Raw genomic sequence first — 16,701 nt, 5'->3', positions numbered from 1 at the left:
TAGGAGAGAGTGGTTGTGGCATGCACAAAGTGGGGTCTATGACCAGTGATGACAGAAAAAAGAAAACAAAGAGGAAAACTGATCCCCAAACAAACATTTTTATGGTGATTTTGTTGTTGTTGTAAAGAGTAAAGCGTGTCACTTTCATTGCTGGTTTTTTATGCCCTCAGTCTTATATGGATAGTTCAGATTTCTTTGTTTCCCTATATATACATCCAGTAGTGGTTATGATGATCACTTTTAAAAGTAAAATCAAACATTAATATTTATTGTTCTGGAACCTAACAAAAAAGAATTTCAGTCATTAGTGTCATCAATTAGTAGATGTTTAGAAAACAAACCTTAGTTTTTTGCTAGCTGAACATGTATTAGTTTGCTTAGGATTGCGGTAACAAAGGAACACTCGCTGGTGTTTCCAACAACATAAATTTAGTGGAACAGAAGCTGAAATCTTGAGGTCTAAACTCAAAGTGTCAGTAAGTAGATTCTGCTTCTCTTCCATGAGGTTGTAGACATAGTAGCCTCCCTCTCTGCCTGCCCACCCTCATCTCTCTGTACAAGGATATACTTCCTCGTGTTGAATTAGGACTCACCATAATAACTTCATTCTAACTAAATTATTTAGATACCTTTGTCCATTTATAGTCATATTCTAAGGTTCTTGGAGTGAAGAATTCCAACAAATGGAATTGCATAACAGGATATTAATAGTCCATTGAAATGTTTGTTACTGTACTTTACAGGTTCAGTTGGACATATTCTGTCTTTAAAATACACTTGAGCATTACAAACATGGTCACCTGGAACACTGAATAAAAGTAGAGAGATTCAAAAATAAATATTAAAGATCCTGTACATCAAACATGGTATGTTAAGCACTGAGGCAGAATCAGTTGTGTTGAAGTGCTTACTCTTTCTCTAAGGTGACAAATATAAATGAGATAACTTTGTGATTGATTAGATATAGAGCAGTCAAAGCTGGGGGTTAAGTCACTAGGTCATTACTGACAGAAGCACTTAAGTCTGGCAAACATACTTTGACTTCTTCCCTTCCTGTTTGTATATCCTTGAACTACTTCTGTTGTCTTAGTGCTGTAGCTAAGACTTCAAGTACTATATTGAATAGGTATGGAGAGCGTGGACAACCTTATCTTGTTCTTCATTTTAATGGAATTGTTTTTAATTTCTCTCCATTTAGGTTGACTTTGGCTGTGGGTTTGCCTCTATTGTGTATAGGTGCGTCCCTTGTATTCTCTCCAGGATTTTTATCAAGAAGTGGTGTTGGATTTTGTGAAAGGTCATTTCTGTGTGTAGTGAATTAAATAATGTGGATTTTATCTTTCAGTCTGCTTTTATGGTGGATATATTTATTTACATATGTTGAACAATCTCTGCAATGAAGCCTGCTTAATCATGGTGGATGATCTTTTTTATTTGTCATTGTATTTGATTTATAAGTATTTTATTAGGAATTTTTATGAAGGATATTGGTCAATTGACTTCCTTTTGTTGGGTCTTTATGTGGTTTATAAATCAGGGTAACTGTGGTTTTATTAAAAGAGTTGGGCAATGTTCCTTCTGTTTCCATTTTATGTAATAGTTTAGGGCTATTGGTGTTAACTCTTCTTTGAAAATCTGGTGAAATTATGTGCTAATACCTTGTAGTCTTAGTCTTTTGTGGTTGTTGTTAGATTTTAATCACTGCTTCTTTTTCACTAGGGAATATAGGTCTGTATAAATCGATTTTCTGATTGTGATTTAACTTAGGTAGGTGATACATACTAAGAAAATTATCCATTTCTTTTAGGTTTTAGAATGTGATGGACTGTGTGTTTTTAGAGTATGCCCTTACGATTCTCTGAGGTACTTTGGTGTCTGTTGTGTTTTCGGCATCTCTAATTTTGCTAATTGGGATCTTCTCGCTCTGCCTTTTAGTCAATCTTCTGAAATCTAAATCTTCACCAGTATAAAGACCTTTTGTTACTATTCTTAAACACAACTCTGTCTTAAGGCTTTCCTTTGGATGCCGTTCCATTTGCTGTCATGTGCTTCCTTCCAGATGTCTGTTAAAATCTGCCCACACACCAGTGCTTACGTTGTTATCATTGTCCTCATTCGCAGCAATCTAAGTCATTCAACATTGCCCTGTTATTGTTATGTATCATTTACAAAACAGCATGTGATTTTATGTTATTTCCAAAGACACATTGAAGTGTTTCAATTTTATCCATCTTCTCCAGGCCAAGCAACACATAAGCCCACATAAATGCTTGCAAAATCCAGCTGCATTTTATCTTAGGTACCTAGTAATATACCTGCCATATGTAATTTGTAGCATAAATAAAATTACAGTTGTCAACAAGGGTTACTCTTTCATACTTTGATTCTTTAATTTTAATTTTTAATTAAAATTATTTAGTGTAATTTATTTTAATCAGATTCCTTCTTCTCTATCAACTCCTATTTACACACCCAACTTGAGTTCATTCTCGTTCTTTCTCAAACAAAAGTAAAACAACAAAACAAAAACTATCCAAACAGATAAATTTAAAACAAAAAAAAATATGAGTATCACTAAGACAAAAAAAAATCCAACACAAAAAGTGCACCCTCAAAAAAAAACATGGTGCCTTTTTTGTGTTGGTCAACTACTTCTAGTTCTGGAGTGTTGTTGAAGACACCAATTGCAGAGCTTCTTGGTTAAGTATGTCACTTTGTGTCTATTTTCCCTTGTCAGTGTTGGGATATTGTCTGGTTTGAACCTGTGCAGGTCCTATGGATGCTGTCATGGTCTCTGAGTTCATGTGTATTAGTGGTGTTGTATATAGAGGATTCCATTTCCTTGGAATCACCTATCACCTCTGTCTCTTTAAATTTTTCTGCCCCCACTTATTCATAGATGAGTCCTGAAGGGAAGGGACAGGATAAAGATGTCCCATTTAGGACTGGGTGCCCTGAAGTATATCACTGTCTGCACTTTGTTCTGTTGTAGATCTCTGTTAGTTAACATCTACCGCAAGAAGAAGGATGTCTGATGAGTATTGAGCAATGTTTTGCTCTATAGGTGTAACAGTGTGTCACTAGTAGTGGTTTTATTATTGTATCATGACCTGTCTCAGTCTTAGGTTATTGACCACCTTAGCAGTCAGTTATAGGTTCCGTTTTATGGAGTTGGCTTTAAATGTGGTAAAAAAAAAAAGTGACTCTCATAACATCTGTGGTACTGGTGCCCCCATATATCTTCCCGGCATGCCTCTTAAGTCACAAGGCTGGGTGATACTCATTATTTTCTTCCTCCAATAACATCCAAAGTTTCTTCTTGTCATTGGGTTGAAGCTTCTAGTAGGCAACAATTTAGATTCTGTATGTTCCCCGTTCCATAAATAAGTAACCAATAGTCAGTAGCTTATGATGACCCTGTGACAATCATAAGAATTAGAAAACTGATTATCCCTGTTTTACAGATGAGGAAACTGAATCCTAGGTTTGTTATAGAACATGCCTGTTCCATACTGACTGTAATAAAATCACATTTCCTTTAATGATAAGGATATGGAACTTTTCTTGAAGATGAGTATTGTATTCACTGTTCTATCTTTATAGTAGATGCAGAACTTATATTTCATAGTCTTACACATGTTGCATACAGAATACTCATACATGTGGATTCTTTTTGATGGTGTACTTGGTAAATACAAAGATTGGTGTGTTAAATAGATAGCTTTAAGCCAGTACTGTAAGGTCTCATTTGACAGATTAACAAGCTCAACCAGAACATTCGTTATTAGATCTATTCTGGAAACCTGCAAAGCTTTGGTATCATCAACTGTGGCATATGGGTCTTATATCTGAATCCTTATCGGTGTCGTTTTCATTTCCTAGGCAGGTTTCATTTATCAGGCTGTCACACTATACTTCACAGGAAATGTCAAGGTGAAATCTGCAATGTCAATATTTAGAGATGGAATCTTCACATACTGGTTAACCCGCGTTTAGTGGTCCTAGATAGGTAGACAAAACAGATGACACTGTATTTCTAAAGCAGTTGCATTTATTGAAATTTTGCAGTGTTGTTCTTAAAACCATGTATAAGCAGTGTCAAACCTACAACCTAAAGTCGCCTGAGGCACTGGAGTGGGAGATTTACAGTAGCAGATAGTCCAGCCTGATGTAATGGGATAAACACTAGGGCATATGTTGCAAATCAGCGAGGCAGTGGCAAGCAATAAATACAAATCACAGTAATGATTCATGAGCTATCTACCAGTTATTACAAAACATTTACTATTAAGGGATAACTTGTCTTATTGCCCAGGTGTGATTTATTATACATGTGACTGTGCCCATAGACAATTATCAAAGCACTGTGAGGTGAGTACTGAGACTATGGCAGAAATCACAGGTACATAGAAGGGAGATAAAGGGTTAGGAATTTGGTTCAGTGGTGGACTGCTTGCTAGACACTTGGTTCCCCTGGGATGGAAAGAAAAACAAACAGAAATGCCTGCAATTGTTTATTTTCCATGATAAAGTTAGTAAAACTCAAAATTTAATTATACTTGTCCTGAATACCTGATGCATTCTTTGTAATCTGTGAGATCATTTACATTATTGATTGCATAGTCACAGTGTCTCATACTGTTAACTATTCATTTGGATGTTGAGATACAAAGGAATATGGCAAGCTATTTTTATTTGTTTTTTATTACAATGATGAAGAAAGAAATCTCTGTGAAAGTTAAGTATGTAATACATTTCAAATCTCCTTTTGTTGCTGAATAAAATGAAATCTATAAGTATAGAAAAGTGTTGCCAACAAAACTCTTTGTTTGAAGCCTTTGGACGGTGACTCAAAGAACAACCTTTCAACCTTGTGCTTTGCACTTGAAACCTTCTTCCTCTGCTTGTGCTTTCCTTCTCTTGTCTCTTTGTCTGTAGACCAGAAGGTCTTCACATGCTTGTATCTCCTGCTTTGTTCCAAAGGGAGGAATGGTTCTTCAAAGATAGCTCCTTCCTCCAGCTGTCCCTGGCACCGTTAGCTCGGAGTATTTCATGTTCTCCCTGGAGTTTCCTAGCCCTGCCTGTCTTTATTGCCTCACTGTCTCAGTTGAAACAGGTTCCCAGCTTTTTGAGCTCACTCAGCTTAGAATCTCTTCAGCATTGTTTATTTGCTGTTGGTTTTTGCTTTTCTCTTACTCAAAATGCCTGTGTGACTAGTCTATTTCTGTCATTCAGATAAAGTTATAAAGGAGTGAGAGTTCTTTACTTTCCTTCTGAGGCCAACACATTTGGGTAGAGGGACCAGAATTAGATCCTGCCCGACCTGGGGCACCAGTTAGGCTGACATTGTATATCTTTAAGTCTTCTGTTAAGAGTGCCTGTTTCACTTTCCATAGTAGTCTTGGTTTCAGACTCCCTTCCATTTTCATTCTGTCTTTTACACTATGCTTGAAAATCTGAATACTAAATATGATTGAAATCAGAATTTGATGAAATGTGTCAAGTGTTACCTGTTGATATTTGTGCTGGGTAGTTTTGTCTCAGCTGGATAAAAGCTGGTTTCATCTGAGAGTAGGGAACCTCAGTTGAGAAAATAACCTATAAGATCCAGCTGTACAAAGACCTGTAAGGCATTTTCTTAATTAGTGATTGATGGGAGAGGGCCCAGCCAATTGTGGGTAGGACCACACCCAGACAAGTGGTTCATGGTTCTGTAAGAAACTAGACTGAGCAAGCCATGAGGAGCAAACCAGTAAACATCACCCCTCAGTGGCATCTGCATCAGCTCCTGCCTCCTGGATCCTGCCCTGTTTGAGTTCCTGTTCTGACTTCCTTAGATGATAAACATTGAAATGAAAGTGTTAGCCAAAGAACCCTTCCCTCCCCAACTTGCTTTTTGGTCGTGCTGTTTCATTGCAGCAATAGAAATCCTAAGACAGTATTATCTCTCTGATTCATGTCACATAGTTTCCTATTGTTGATTCTGTTCAATTTTCACCCATCCTTCTGTAGGAACTTCAAATTTCTATATTTGCAATGGCACTCCTTTCATTGTGTTAAAGAATATACTAGTAAAATATTTCTTCTGAGCTTTAACCTTTTTACATTCCATAATTAAAACTTTGCCCTTTTCCAGAAAGCCTCCAACATAATGAAATGCTAATTCTGGCCCACCACCACCATTTCTTACATGTTCTATGTGTATATAAGAACACACAGCATTTTTTAAGAAAGTATCTCAAGTCAGTTTCATGTACCCATAACTTGAGATTTCTTTTGAGAAATACTTGCTTAGGGTAAGTGATCACCCTTTTTAGTCATCAAGGGTGATGTTACTATTAAGAAACCCTTTGGAGTATGCCTGAGCCAGGTTATGGGTTGTGATCTTTTAGTTTGGAAGGATAATAAAATGTGCCTCTAAATTTTTAGGTAACAATTGATTTGAGCTTATTACTAACAGTTGACAGTTACAAAGTATTTCTACTGGCAAATAATTGAAGTTTATCATAGTTTTCATGAACTGTCTCATTTTACACTTTATATCACTTTTAGTTTTAGCCAATTGTTTAATGAAATGCATAGAACAGCCTCTAGGGAAATCAAACACTGAAGGTTGATAATACCTATTTGTACCTCTTCTTTTAAACAAACTGAGAAGGACTTGACCTAGCCATTTTATTATCTACAGCTCTTCTGCTCTGCAACGTCGTTCCCTAGTAACGATTAATCCTGCCTAGAGAAGTTGATGTAATTTGAGGCATACAAAGAAGGCTCCATGGATAGAACTGGAAACATGTAGCTATACAAGATAAAGGAGTCTTTCATTAGAATAGTAATGAGGGCTTTCAGGTAATTTTGCAGAGTGCTCTTGGTGACCCAGGATGTGACCTCAACCTTGCCTGCATACATATCTTCCTACCTTTCTTCTTCCTCTCTTTCTTCTTTCAAACTTGGTTTATGTTTACAAGCTTTTTTACTAAAGCCTCAGTTGGTTCTGCCATAGGCATGATTATAGTTAGACACAGTGGGACATTCTTAGGCTACCTTTGAAGTTTTTGATGATGCAGTTCATGGTGTTTTTTTTTTTGGGGGGGGTGGTCTCTCTGAGCAAACTGAGGCACATTATAAACCCAATTCTATCACACAAAGAAAAACATCTTTCATTTTATATAGGCTATTGGGGTCAGTGAGCAATTTTGTGGCACTCCTAATAGAAAATCTTGAGCAACCAAAGTGAAATATAAATATCAGAAATTTAAATTCAACCAATTAAAATTCTAGAATTTCAAATTCAAAATTTTAAATCAGAAAACAACCTATTTTTCCACACCCATGCAACTAGAGGTGACATATTTAAAGTGTTGTCAGAGACATTTCAAACAAGCTTGTTTCTAATTTAAATTAAAAGAAGAAAAAGTGTTGTCAGAGAAAATAAAGAAGTCTATTGGGTGTTTCTCTCTCGTAATAATATCAATACTGACAAAGAAATTAAGTCACATTCTAGATAGCTGATAGAGTTTCTTAGATTGCAAGTCTAGATTTGAGTCTAATTTTTGTTTTGCTGCAGGCCACAGGTATTCACTGGAGTATTTTTCATGATGCGTCCAAAAAGGAGAAAACAATTTGTGTGTCATGGTATACTGAAAAGTTATGTAAGATTAGACAAAGAATTCATGTAGAAAGTGAGAAAGAATGACAGCAGTTCTTTTCTAGTGTTTGACCAGCTCTTGGGTCCTTTGGCCATCAATTGTTCTTGAAGAAAATAAATGAGTAAGCCAGGCACAGTAGTAGTTCAAGTAGTTCTTCTACATTGCGAAGTGAATTTGAGACTAGCTACCCTGGACTGTGTGAGACCCTATCTCAGAAAGTCCAAAGGAAGAAGGGAATGGGGGAAGAATCAAATATATTCTGTGTGTTTTGACCTGGAAATAAGACATACTGTTACTTGAGTAACCTACCACTGTTGAAATGTTTCTATCATTTAGGCTTTGGTTTGGTTTTTGAGATCATGTAAGCCAAATTAGCCTCAAACTGTCTCCTGCTTCAGCCTTCTAAGTACTAGGATTATAGCCATGTGGATTTGTGTATCCTTGATATTTCAAATATGTCTTTAAAACATATGTATACAAATGAAGAAAATAAGAGTCACCTCTTTAGAAATTAAACATTTATTTTCTAGTAAAGAATTTATGAAAAGAAATAGATGCTAGCATGCATTTTTCCCTTATATTTTTTGGAATTGTTCTTAAGAGTAATACTCAAAATTTCCCAAAGCCTGTTTAACTAAAACAGATTCTGTTGAGGTTCCTAAGACAATAAGTACCCTTATCTTTTATTGCAATGTGGTATCAACTTTATAAAGGAGGCTTGAGTAAACGTTAAAAGACAAGTTATTCTAGGCTAAAAAGATTTGAACAAAGACATTGTTTGCTTTTACATGTCTAATAACAATAGTTTCCATTTGAGTCCTTTGAGTAAGATAGAAAAGCTAATTTCAAATTAAGAAAGTATGTGTTTTTATATTTTTTGTGCAAACTTAATCCTGATGAATTTTTATTCTAAATAAGATTAGGCTTTAAATAAACCATGATAATAGGACTATTCTTTTATTTTTATGTCACATGTTCTGTGAAGTATTCAGTTCACTTAGTAAGTGAGCAACATTTGTATTGTTTTGGCAAAATGTCTGCCTCTGGGAAAATGGATATGTGTAATAGCATAGACAGTACACTTTTTCCTTGAACTGGCATTCAGCCCCCTTATAAGCATAGTTACCTATACATTTTGGGGTAAATTACAATTAGCTTCTGCTACTTCTCTCTTCAAACTGAGGAAAACTATATAAATGGATACCTTACATTAGCTTTAAATGAATTATGTTAGATATTCTTTATTTCAAAGAGTTTGAAAGTGAATGTACCAATACAATCTTTAGGACCAGCATTAATCTGTCTCTTAGTTCAATCCCAGTTGAAACATAACTAAAGACATCATTTGAGGTTTCTGTAAAATTCATATTTGTCTTTAGTATTTCTTTGTCTTGTGGCTTTCAGTGTGTCACTACTCTTACTGTTGGACTTTACTAGCCATGTTCTTGGAGTTGAATGTGCCAGATTAAGATCCTAAATCAATACCTGATGCATAATAATTACCCAGTAAAAAAACCAACAAATTAATGCTAGTTCATTAAATCCTCACATCCTACGTTGCTTCTGGTCTTGAGTAATTTTGAAGAATAAAAACAACTCAGGACTGTTACACAGAGAAGCCCTGTCTTGGAAAGCAAAAAAAACAAAAATGAATAAGAAAGCTAGGTAGGCATCTTGTCTTAGTTTCTATAATCCTAACACTTGCCACTAGTTCAACACCAACCTGGTCTACAAACTGATTCCTTCTAAAAAAAAAAACCAAAAAGCAAACAACAACAACAAAAAAAAACCAGTTAAACCCAGTGGTGGCAGTTTTATCTCCTTTTAATAATATCGATTCAATCCATTAATTTCACATATGAAAAAAATATAATACATTTGTTAATTGTAAGTACTTAAAACATGTTTCTTTAATATTTGTAAATTAGAAGCTATTTTAGTGGTGCATTCTTTAGTAATTTTATTTGCTCTAGATAGATAGATACTATGTTAATAACTTACTAGAACATTCTTGTATTTTTATTCTTGTATTTAATCTATTAAGGAATATTCACTCTCCTGTTTTCTTCCTAAAGTTGAGATTATTGAGTTTAGTTGACCTGTTTATAGTGCATGGCTAGTTGCAGATTTATAATGTTCTCTGGAGGCCTCAGGTTCTACATTTCCATTATGAATTCAAAACCCTAAGGCCCAAGTACATGTATTTGGTTTATGTTCTGTTTTCTCTCTCTCCCTCTCCCTCTTTCCTCTCTCTCTTCCTTTCTCTATGAACTACAATTGTACATACAAATTGGAGTTCAGTACACAGTCTTTGGTATTGATACTGGAAACAGTGCATTCTGTGGTAAAGTTTCCTGCACTCATTTTGGAAGCAATGACAGATTCTGAGTAAGATAACTGTAGGATCTGGTGTGCTGTAAACAGGGTTAATCTTACTGAACAAATAGACTGATGGGGTAGGGGTGAAGAAAATGAAGGCATCTTTGCTGTAAGCTCAGCACAAGGTGATGATTACTTGACTGACAGTAAATCTTAGACCCATTTCCTTAGGCACCTTTGCCAGTTCTCCTGTAAGTACTGACAATTACTACATTGGGAATGACTGTAAAATAGAGCCCATGCTATTTTCTGAATATTTGGATGAATGGGGACAGAGGAGTGGAGAAGGGGAAAGAATGCAAGCATGATTTCAAGGGTTGAGCCTAAAAAATTGGATAAATCAAGTTGCTGTTACCTACGATGAAAGAAACAGCCACTTCTGCAGTAGAAAGGAAAATGTATCAAAAATTTGTTTAGCACTTTTTAAGTTTCAGACCTCTGTTAATGATAGTTGGTAGAAGTAGAACTATGTACCCACGAAAAATAAAAGACCCAGAGACTGATACTGAGGTTCAAGTTTCAAGCTGAAGGTCATAAAGCAAAGCAGCTGGTCACTAGCTCTTCCCCTACCTCAGACTAAAATGCCATCCTGGCTCCACCAAACCTCAGACTGCTGCCTTTCCTCAGCATTTCTAGAGAATCCTGAGGAATCCTCTTCCTATTCTCAATGAGGCTGGAGAATGAGTCCCTGATACTGACTCCCGAAAGAGCCTGCTTCTATCTTTTATACCCTCTAGTGTTGGCATTAAAACGGTGTGATCCCAGGTGCTGAGATCATCTGTGTGTGAGCTGTTTCTTTTTAGGACTGTATCACTCTTGTGTAGATTTGTGTGGCCTTGGACTCACAGAGATCTGTCTACCTCTTAATCCTGAGTCCTAGGATTAAAGGTGTGTACTACCACTGTCTGCTCTCTATACCTTGAGGCTGATTTTGCTTTCTGAATCCTCAGGCAAGCTTTAATAAATCATAAATAATATATCACCAGAGAAGCTAGATATCTTATTACTCTAAAAGCAAATATGAGAGCCATGCGTACAAATTTAACAACTGAAGTACGTGGGTTGGGTGACAATGCCTTGGGAGTACAGAAGAGAGGCCTAAACCTGTGGATCTCTAAGACACCCCGAAGTTTAGGAGACTATTAGAGGTAGGAGACTATAAGAAGGCAGGGACTGCCATGAGCATCAAGGAGGAGGACCCAGTGAAGTAGCAGAATCAAGTGGGTTGGGTGACAATGCCTTGGGAGTACAGAAGAGAGGCCTAAACCTGTGGATCTCTAAGACACCCCGGAGTTTAGGAGACTATTAGAGGTAGGAGACTATAAGAAGGCAGGGACTGCCATGAGCATCAAGGAGGAGGACCCAGTGAAGTAGCAGAATCAAGAGTGGCAACCTAGGAATGAGTGGAGATGCTCACTAAAGAGGAGAGGGTGATCCAAGGGAGCAGTCCCAAGAGGATTAAATGAAGTGAGATTGAGAAATGACCATGGGGCTTGGCAGTGGGACTTCTACTGACCCTAAAGGAATTTTTATTGGAGAAGATTCTGGTGCTTAGAACAAGAAAAAGACTTTGGAAAACTCTTGCTTAAAAAATACCTGAATTTTCTCGTTTTATTCTAAAATAGACATAGTGCCTTGCAATTGTTACATAAGTTTGGCATATTATTCTAAGCTGATACATTCGGTTATTTTAGGCAGTCATATAAATACTGACTTTAATTCCTTTAAGTTTCAACAATTGCTTATCTGAATGCCAAGTAAGGATTAATTCTTTAAAAAAATTAAACTTTGTTGATATGATGTAGATACTTACTAGTTGTATAATGTTGAGCAAAGAATTCTAGGTTCCATTTTATCATAGGGAGATGACAGGTAATAACTTTTATTTAGTTGTTAAAAGATTAAAGTAGGAAATTATACATTCTTATCACACATTCAACAAATGGCAGTGTACTACAGTAGAATAAATGCCCAAGTTTTGAATCACAAAGACCAAAGTTCAATTCCCAAAGCTTGTGAAAACCTGGAGATGTTTTTCCCCTCTCATCTATAACATGGCTTTAATAAATCATTGTATAATATAGAGCTCTGCATGCTCTGCATGCTTCAGGTAGAATTCTTAAGTGCCTTAGACAGAATGAGTAGTCCATAAGTATACTAATAAGGATATATTTGTTATTATCCTCATGATAAAATTAATAAAAGAATAAAGCCTTACTCTTTGGTGTCTCTGTGACTCTTAGCTCTAGTCAGACTTGATGTTAACTATAATTTGTATTTTACTTGCTTGGCTATTTTTCTTTTCATAATGTCCATGTATTAATCATAATACATGTATTTTGTCATACATTAGTGAGGATTAGTCCTATATGATTAACAGTTAGATTATATTTTTCAAAATTATAGTCATTTCCATGTAAGAATATTAAATAGTCAGAAAATATAAATGACAGGATTTAAGAAGTCATCTTATGAATGAATTAGAAGTGACTAATGTTAGGACTTCCTGAGACTGCTCAAAGAGTATCTGAACACAAGATACCGACAGATGAGGCAGCTCTGCTGGAAGTACTCAGAATGAGAGGTAGAAACAGATGATTTAGATAATGAGATACTGCTCTTTTCTGAAAGGAAACCAGGGGATGCGTGTATCTGATGGAGAGGGGAGGTGGGGAGACTAGAAGAAGTAGAAGGAGGGGAAACTGAAGTTAAGATGTAATGTATGAGAGAAGAATTAAAAATACAAAAACCACAACATGAAAATATGGGGTAGACAAGATGACTCTACAAGTAAGCTTTAGCAGAGCATGACTAGTGATCTGAGTTTGAATCCTGGACTCCAAACAAAGGTGGAAAGAAAGAACTAATGCCACAGAGTTGTCTTTTCACTTGCACAAGCTTGCCCTGACATGTGGTTCCCCTGTCCCCCAACACATTGTGTGCATGCGCACATACACATATACAACAATTTTAAGGAAAAATTAGAATAGAGTACCAGAAAAAAACATTGATGACGTTAATGTAAACTTTACTTCAGAAAAGACCTTAGGAGGTACATAATAGAGTTCCATATTTTATTGATGAGAAAATACTGGATTTGTTTTATAACTTCCTAGTTAAGTGTACTTCACACTAATACACACAGAATTTTATTTGTTGTCACAAAACCAAATTGAACAAAATAAATTGCAGGAACTCTTAGAACTCAAATAATACAATTATGGATTATACGCGATATAAAAATTAGAATTCTTATTTGTATTACAAGATGCTGTATTATTTTCTCCAACATGAAAAACCTAGACAAGGACTATGATTTAAGTCAACTACCTGGAAAAGGGAACTAATTATTTGGGGGCAGTAGCCATAGGGGTGTGGAAAGAACAAGGGAGAGTATTTGGAATGTCTTGTAAGAACATAGCACAGCAACATATGCATGAAAAGGTCAAAATGAAATCTGTTGTGTTGTGTGCTAACCAAAAATATGAAAAATAATAAGGCAAGTTCAGAAACCCCCAACCTTCATAAGCGGTCATAACAGTGCTTCAGGGTTAGTGAAATGTGGGCCTTTCTAAGACTATCTCGTTACTCTAGATGTTGGTGATGTAGCAAAAAATGGCCGGACATTGTGCAGGGCAATTTCAAAAAATGAGAAACAGAAAACTTGTCTTTGCAAGGAACTCTAGGAGAGTCATTGCCTATGTGTTTGTATGTGGTAACATTTTAAGAAGTAAAGTTTATACATTGAAATTACTTGCTGTCAAGTTATTTTCTACATTTTATAATAACCTCAGAGCTTTAATCTATTGCCAGTTAACTAAAATTTGTTCAAAAGAATCATAACTAGTAACTCAGATGACTGAAATAGCTTATATGCCTGACAGATCGGTGAAGCAGTTACTTTTCCCTCTTTGTGACTTTTTGTTTATTTTCTTCATTTACAGAGCTACATTCATGGGAGCAGCCAGGCACAGTTTGTGGCAGAGTCACACATCATTCTGGTACTGAGTATCCTTTAAAATACAAGGTTTTCAAAAAGGTAAAGTAGAGATGCAGGCTAACAACTTACTATTTTTGTGGCAATAAATATCAAGAATTTTAAAATACATTAACTTTAAAACTAGTTTTTCTAATTCCCATGTAATTACTTACTGTTGTACTATATTTTCTGTTATGCTGAATCTTCTACAGATTATAAATTTCTCTTTCTATTGACTTTTAAATTCCAAAGTATTGGTTTTAATCTGCATTTATTATCTCCACCTAGATGGTGTGTGTGTGTATGTGTGTGTTTAAATAAAATTTTTCTCTAACAGAAGGGAAAAATGTGCGTCTGACCTACAGTGAGACAAAAGTATTTTACTTCTGTGTGAAATAGTACACATAAATTTAGGATTCAAAAAACTAGTTTAATCTCCATTTTATTTTTCCACTTGGAATTTCACTAGTCACAAATTGAACACAGAGATACATTTTCTTTGGTCTAAATGACAAAGGTATAGATGATTAGGAAAATGCAGCCCTTGATACCATTATAGGCATAAAACCAGTAGGAAAATGCTGAAATAATTTCATTCTTCCAGGGTGAGAGGGAACTCTTCCAATTGTTCACTTACAGGTTAGTTTTTAAAAAGATACTATTTATAGGCCTGAGCTTTGAGATGAGGCTTGAAAGGAGTTTTTAAATGTCTAGATCATTATTCCAGGGAAATGAAACCCTGTGTTTCTAAAATTCACCAAACTGTGTTGACTACCTTCTGCATCTGTTTGTGTCATGGTGTCCTCTCTGTTGAGACACAGTTGGATCCATATGTTAAACTGCATGAAATTGCAGCTTATTGCTTTCATTGTCTTAGTAATGTATAATTTTAAAAGCAGGAAATTTTTGTTTTCCAAAGTGGCTTTAGGTGAGGAAGTACAATACAGATAGAGCAGCTTCTCTGATAAAGGATGAGAGCCACCTTGTTCCCTAGAGAGGTGTTCCGGTGAAGAGGATGTAGCTTGGTGAGTTCTATACCCATTGTCCTTTACTCCATATGTCTTCATTAGGACCAACAAATTTTAGTAGTCTGGCTGCTTTGTTCTATTAAAAGCCCAGAAGATTAATCTTCACAAGAGATCCAAGGAAGCAGCTGTGCCTCTTTCCTGAGCTGACTGCTGACACTGTAGTTTACCTCTGGGTTATTCACAACCTGCTTTTAGTGTTCCCTTCAGGTTAACCACTCTTCCGTGGTTATATGCACAAGGACTTACTAAGACATACACTTGAATTTCAAGTAAAAAGAGTGGTCCTATATTCCTATTTTATATGGTTTTTCTGGTGTCACACTGGACAAGTTTAACCAAAATCTACCCTACCTGCTAGTCCTTTGAATAAGGCTGTATTAGAACACACCACACTTTTGTGACCATTTTTATATCACAACAGCTAGGTGAGTAGTAGCAACAGACATCATAGGGGATGCCTAGCCAATAATATTAACATCTTTATATCTTATATCTTACAGAAAACCTGTAGTCAGTAAAGATACTAAAAATCCACAATGTTACCACCTCAACAATAGAAACAATTAGCTTTTTAAGATTGTGTTTCTCTTCCTCATCATCTCTCTGAATTTGCATGGGAAGAGATAAGGTTAAGTATTCACAAATACTTCATTTTCATGTAGCATGACAAAATTATCATGTTTTATTAGTAAAAACTTCTGTCACCTTCTTTTATATAACTACATAGTCTTCCATGTATAAGTGTACTGTATCTTGTAGGTGATATTTATGTTTTTAGTATCTCAATATTACAGGTTATCCTTAAGTATTTTTATTTTGTCAACCTAAAGGCAAATTGAAAAAAAAATCTAATGTGAGTAGAAAAATGGAGACTTTACTCAAACTCAGATGAGGATGTCAGCTAGGAAACATGTGTTATCATGCCCAGAAGAAGTGCTGTGACTTCTATCCAGGGACAGTGGTTTTGTTAAACAGTAAGCTGGAGTCAGTTATAGATTAGGAAGGGGCTGTGAGTTTCTCTATTCCTGGTGAACTATTGGCTATTGATTGGTTGTTGGAGATAGACTGTCTTTGTCTTCATTTGTGTGCCCATTGGGTTCCAAATCTGTGGTCACATAAATAATCAGGTGGGTTATATATAAAACAAGACAGAAAGATGTGCATATAGGAAACATGTAAGAAATGAGAGAGGGTGGGGTGAGGGTAAACTGTATAATGTACATGTATGAAGTTGTCAAAGAACAAATTTAATCAATAGAATTAGATAGGGTGATAGGAATAGCCAGGTTGTTGATTGGCTGGTCAAACATGACTCAATAGGCTATACAATCCAAGGGAACCCTTCCAAGAGAACCCATCCAGGAGAGGTGGAAGGTGCTTCTCATGCAGTTACGGTCTTCAGCATCCGTGAGGTTAGGTAGTGGAAGCTCCGGTGCTGACTCAGAGTAAACCTGCTCACTGTGATCCATGCCTCATGCTTCTCCTCGGCCACCAAAGAATTTAGAGACCAAATTCTTGTGACATATCAAAGCCCTTGTCACTTGTATATTAAGAGTTTATTTTATAGTAAATAGTACACATATGTTAAGTATCTATTACTGTTATGTATACTCAGCACTGAATTTATGATGTGCTGAAACCTGATAATTTTAAACGAGGTTTCTAG

The 16,701-nt window shown here is 35.9% G+C and overlaps 1 protein-coding gene across 2 annotated transcripts in view; it reads left to right on the top strand.

Moving 5' to 3' along the window:
* Tusc3 (tumor suppressor candidate 3) overlaps nucleotides 1-16,701 on the top strand; it is a 141,825-nt gene that overhangs the window by 109,462 nt on the left and 15,662 nt on the right. For both annotated transcript variants that reach the window (XM_013110877.3, XM_005066634.4), the window contains one exon: nucleotides 13,973-14,036. In XM_013110877.3, coding sequence (XP_012966331.1) covers nucleotides 13,973-14,036 — 64 coding nt within the window. The remainder of the gene's footprint in view (nucleotides 1-13,972; nucleotides 14,037-16,701) is intronic.

Source organism: Mesocricetus auratus, unplaced genomic scaffold, assembly GCF_017639785.1.
Source record: "Mesocricetus auratus isolate SY011 unplaced genomic scaffold, BCM_Maur_2.0 Super-Scaffold_100026, whole genome shotgun sequence".
NCBI classification, from domain to species: Eukaryota; Metazoa; Chordata; class Mammalia; order Rodentia; family Cricetidae; genus Mesocricetus; species Mesocricetus auratus.
The sequence above is the reverse complement of the archived record's forward strand: the minus strand, read 5'-3'. Positions and strand labels throughout refer to the sequence as shown.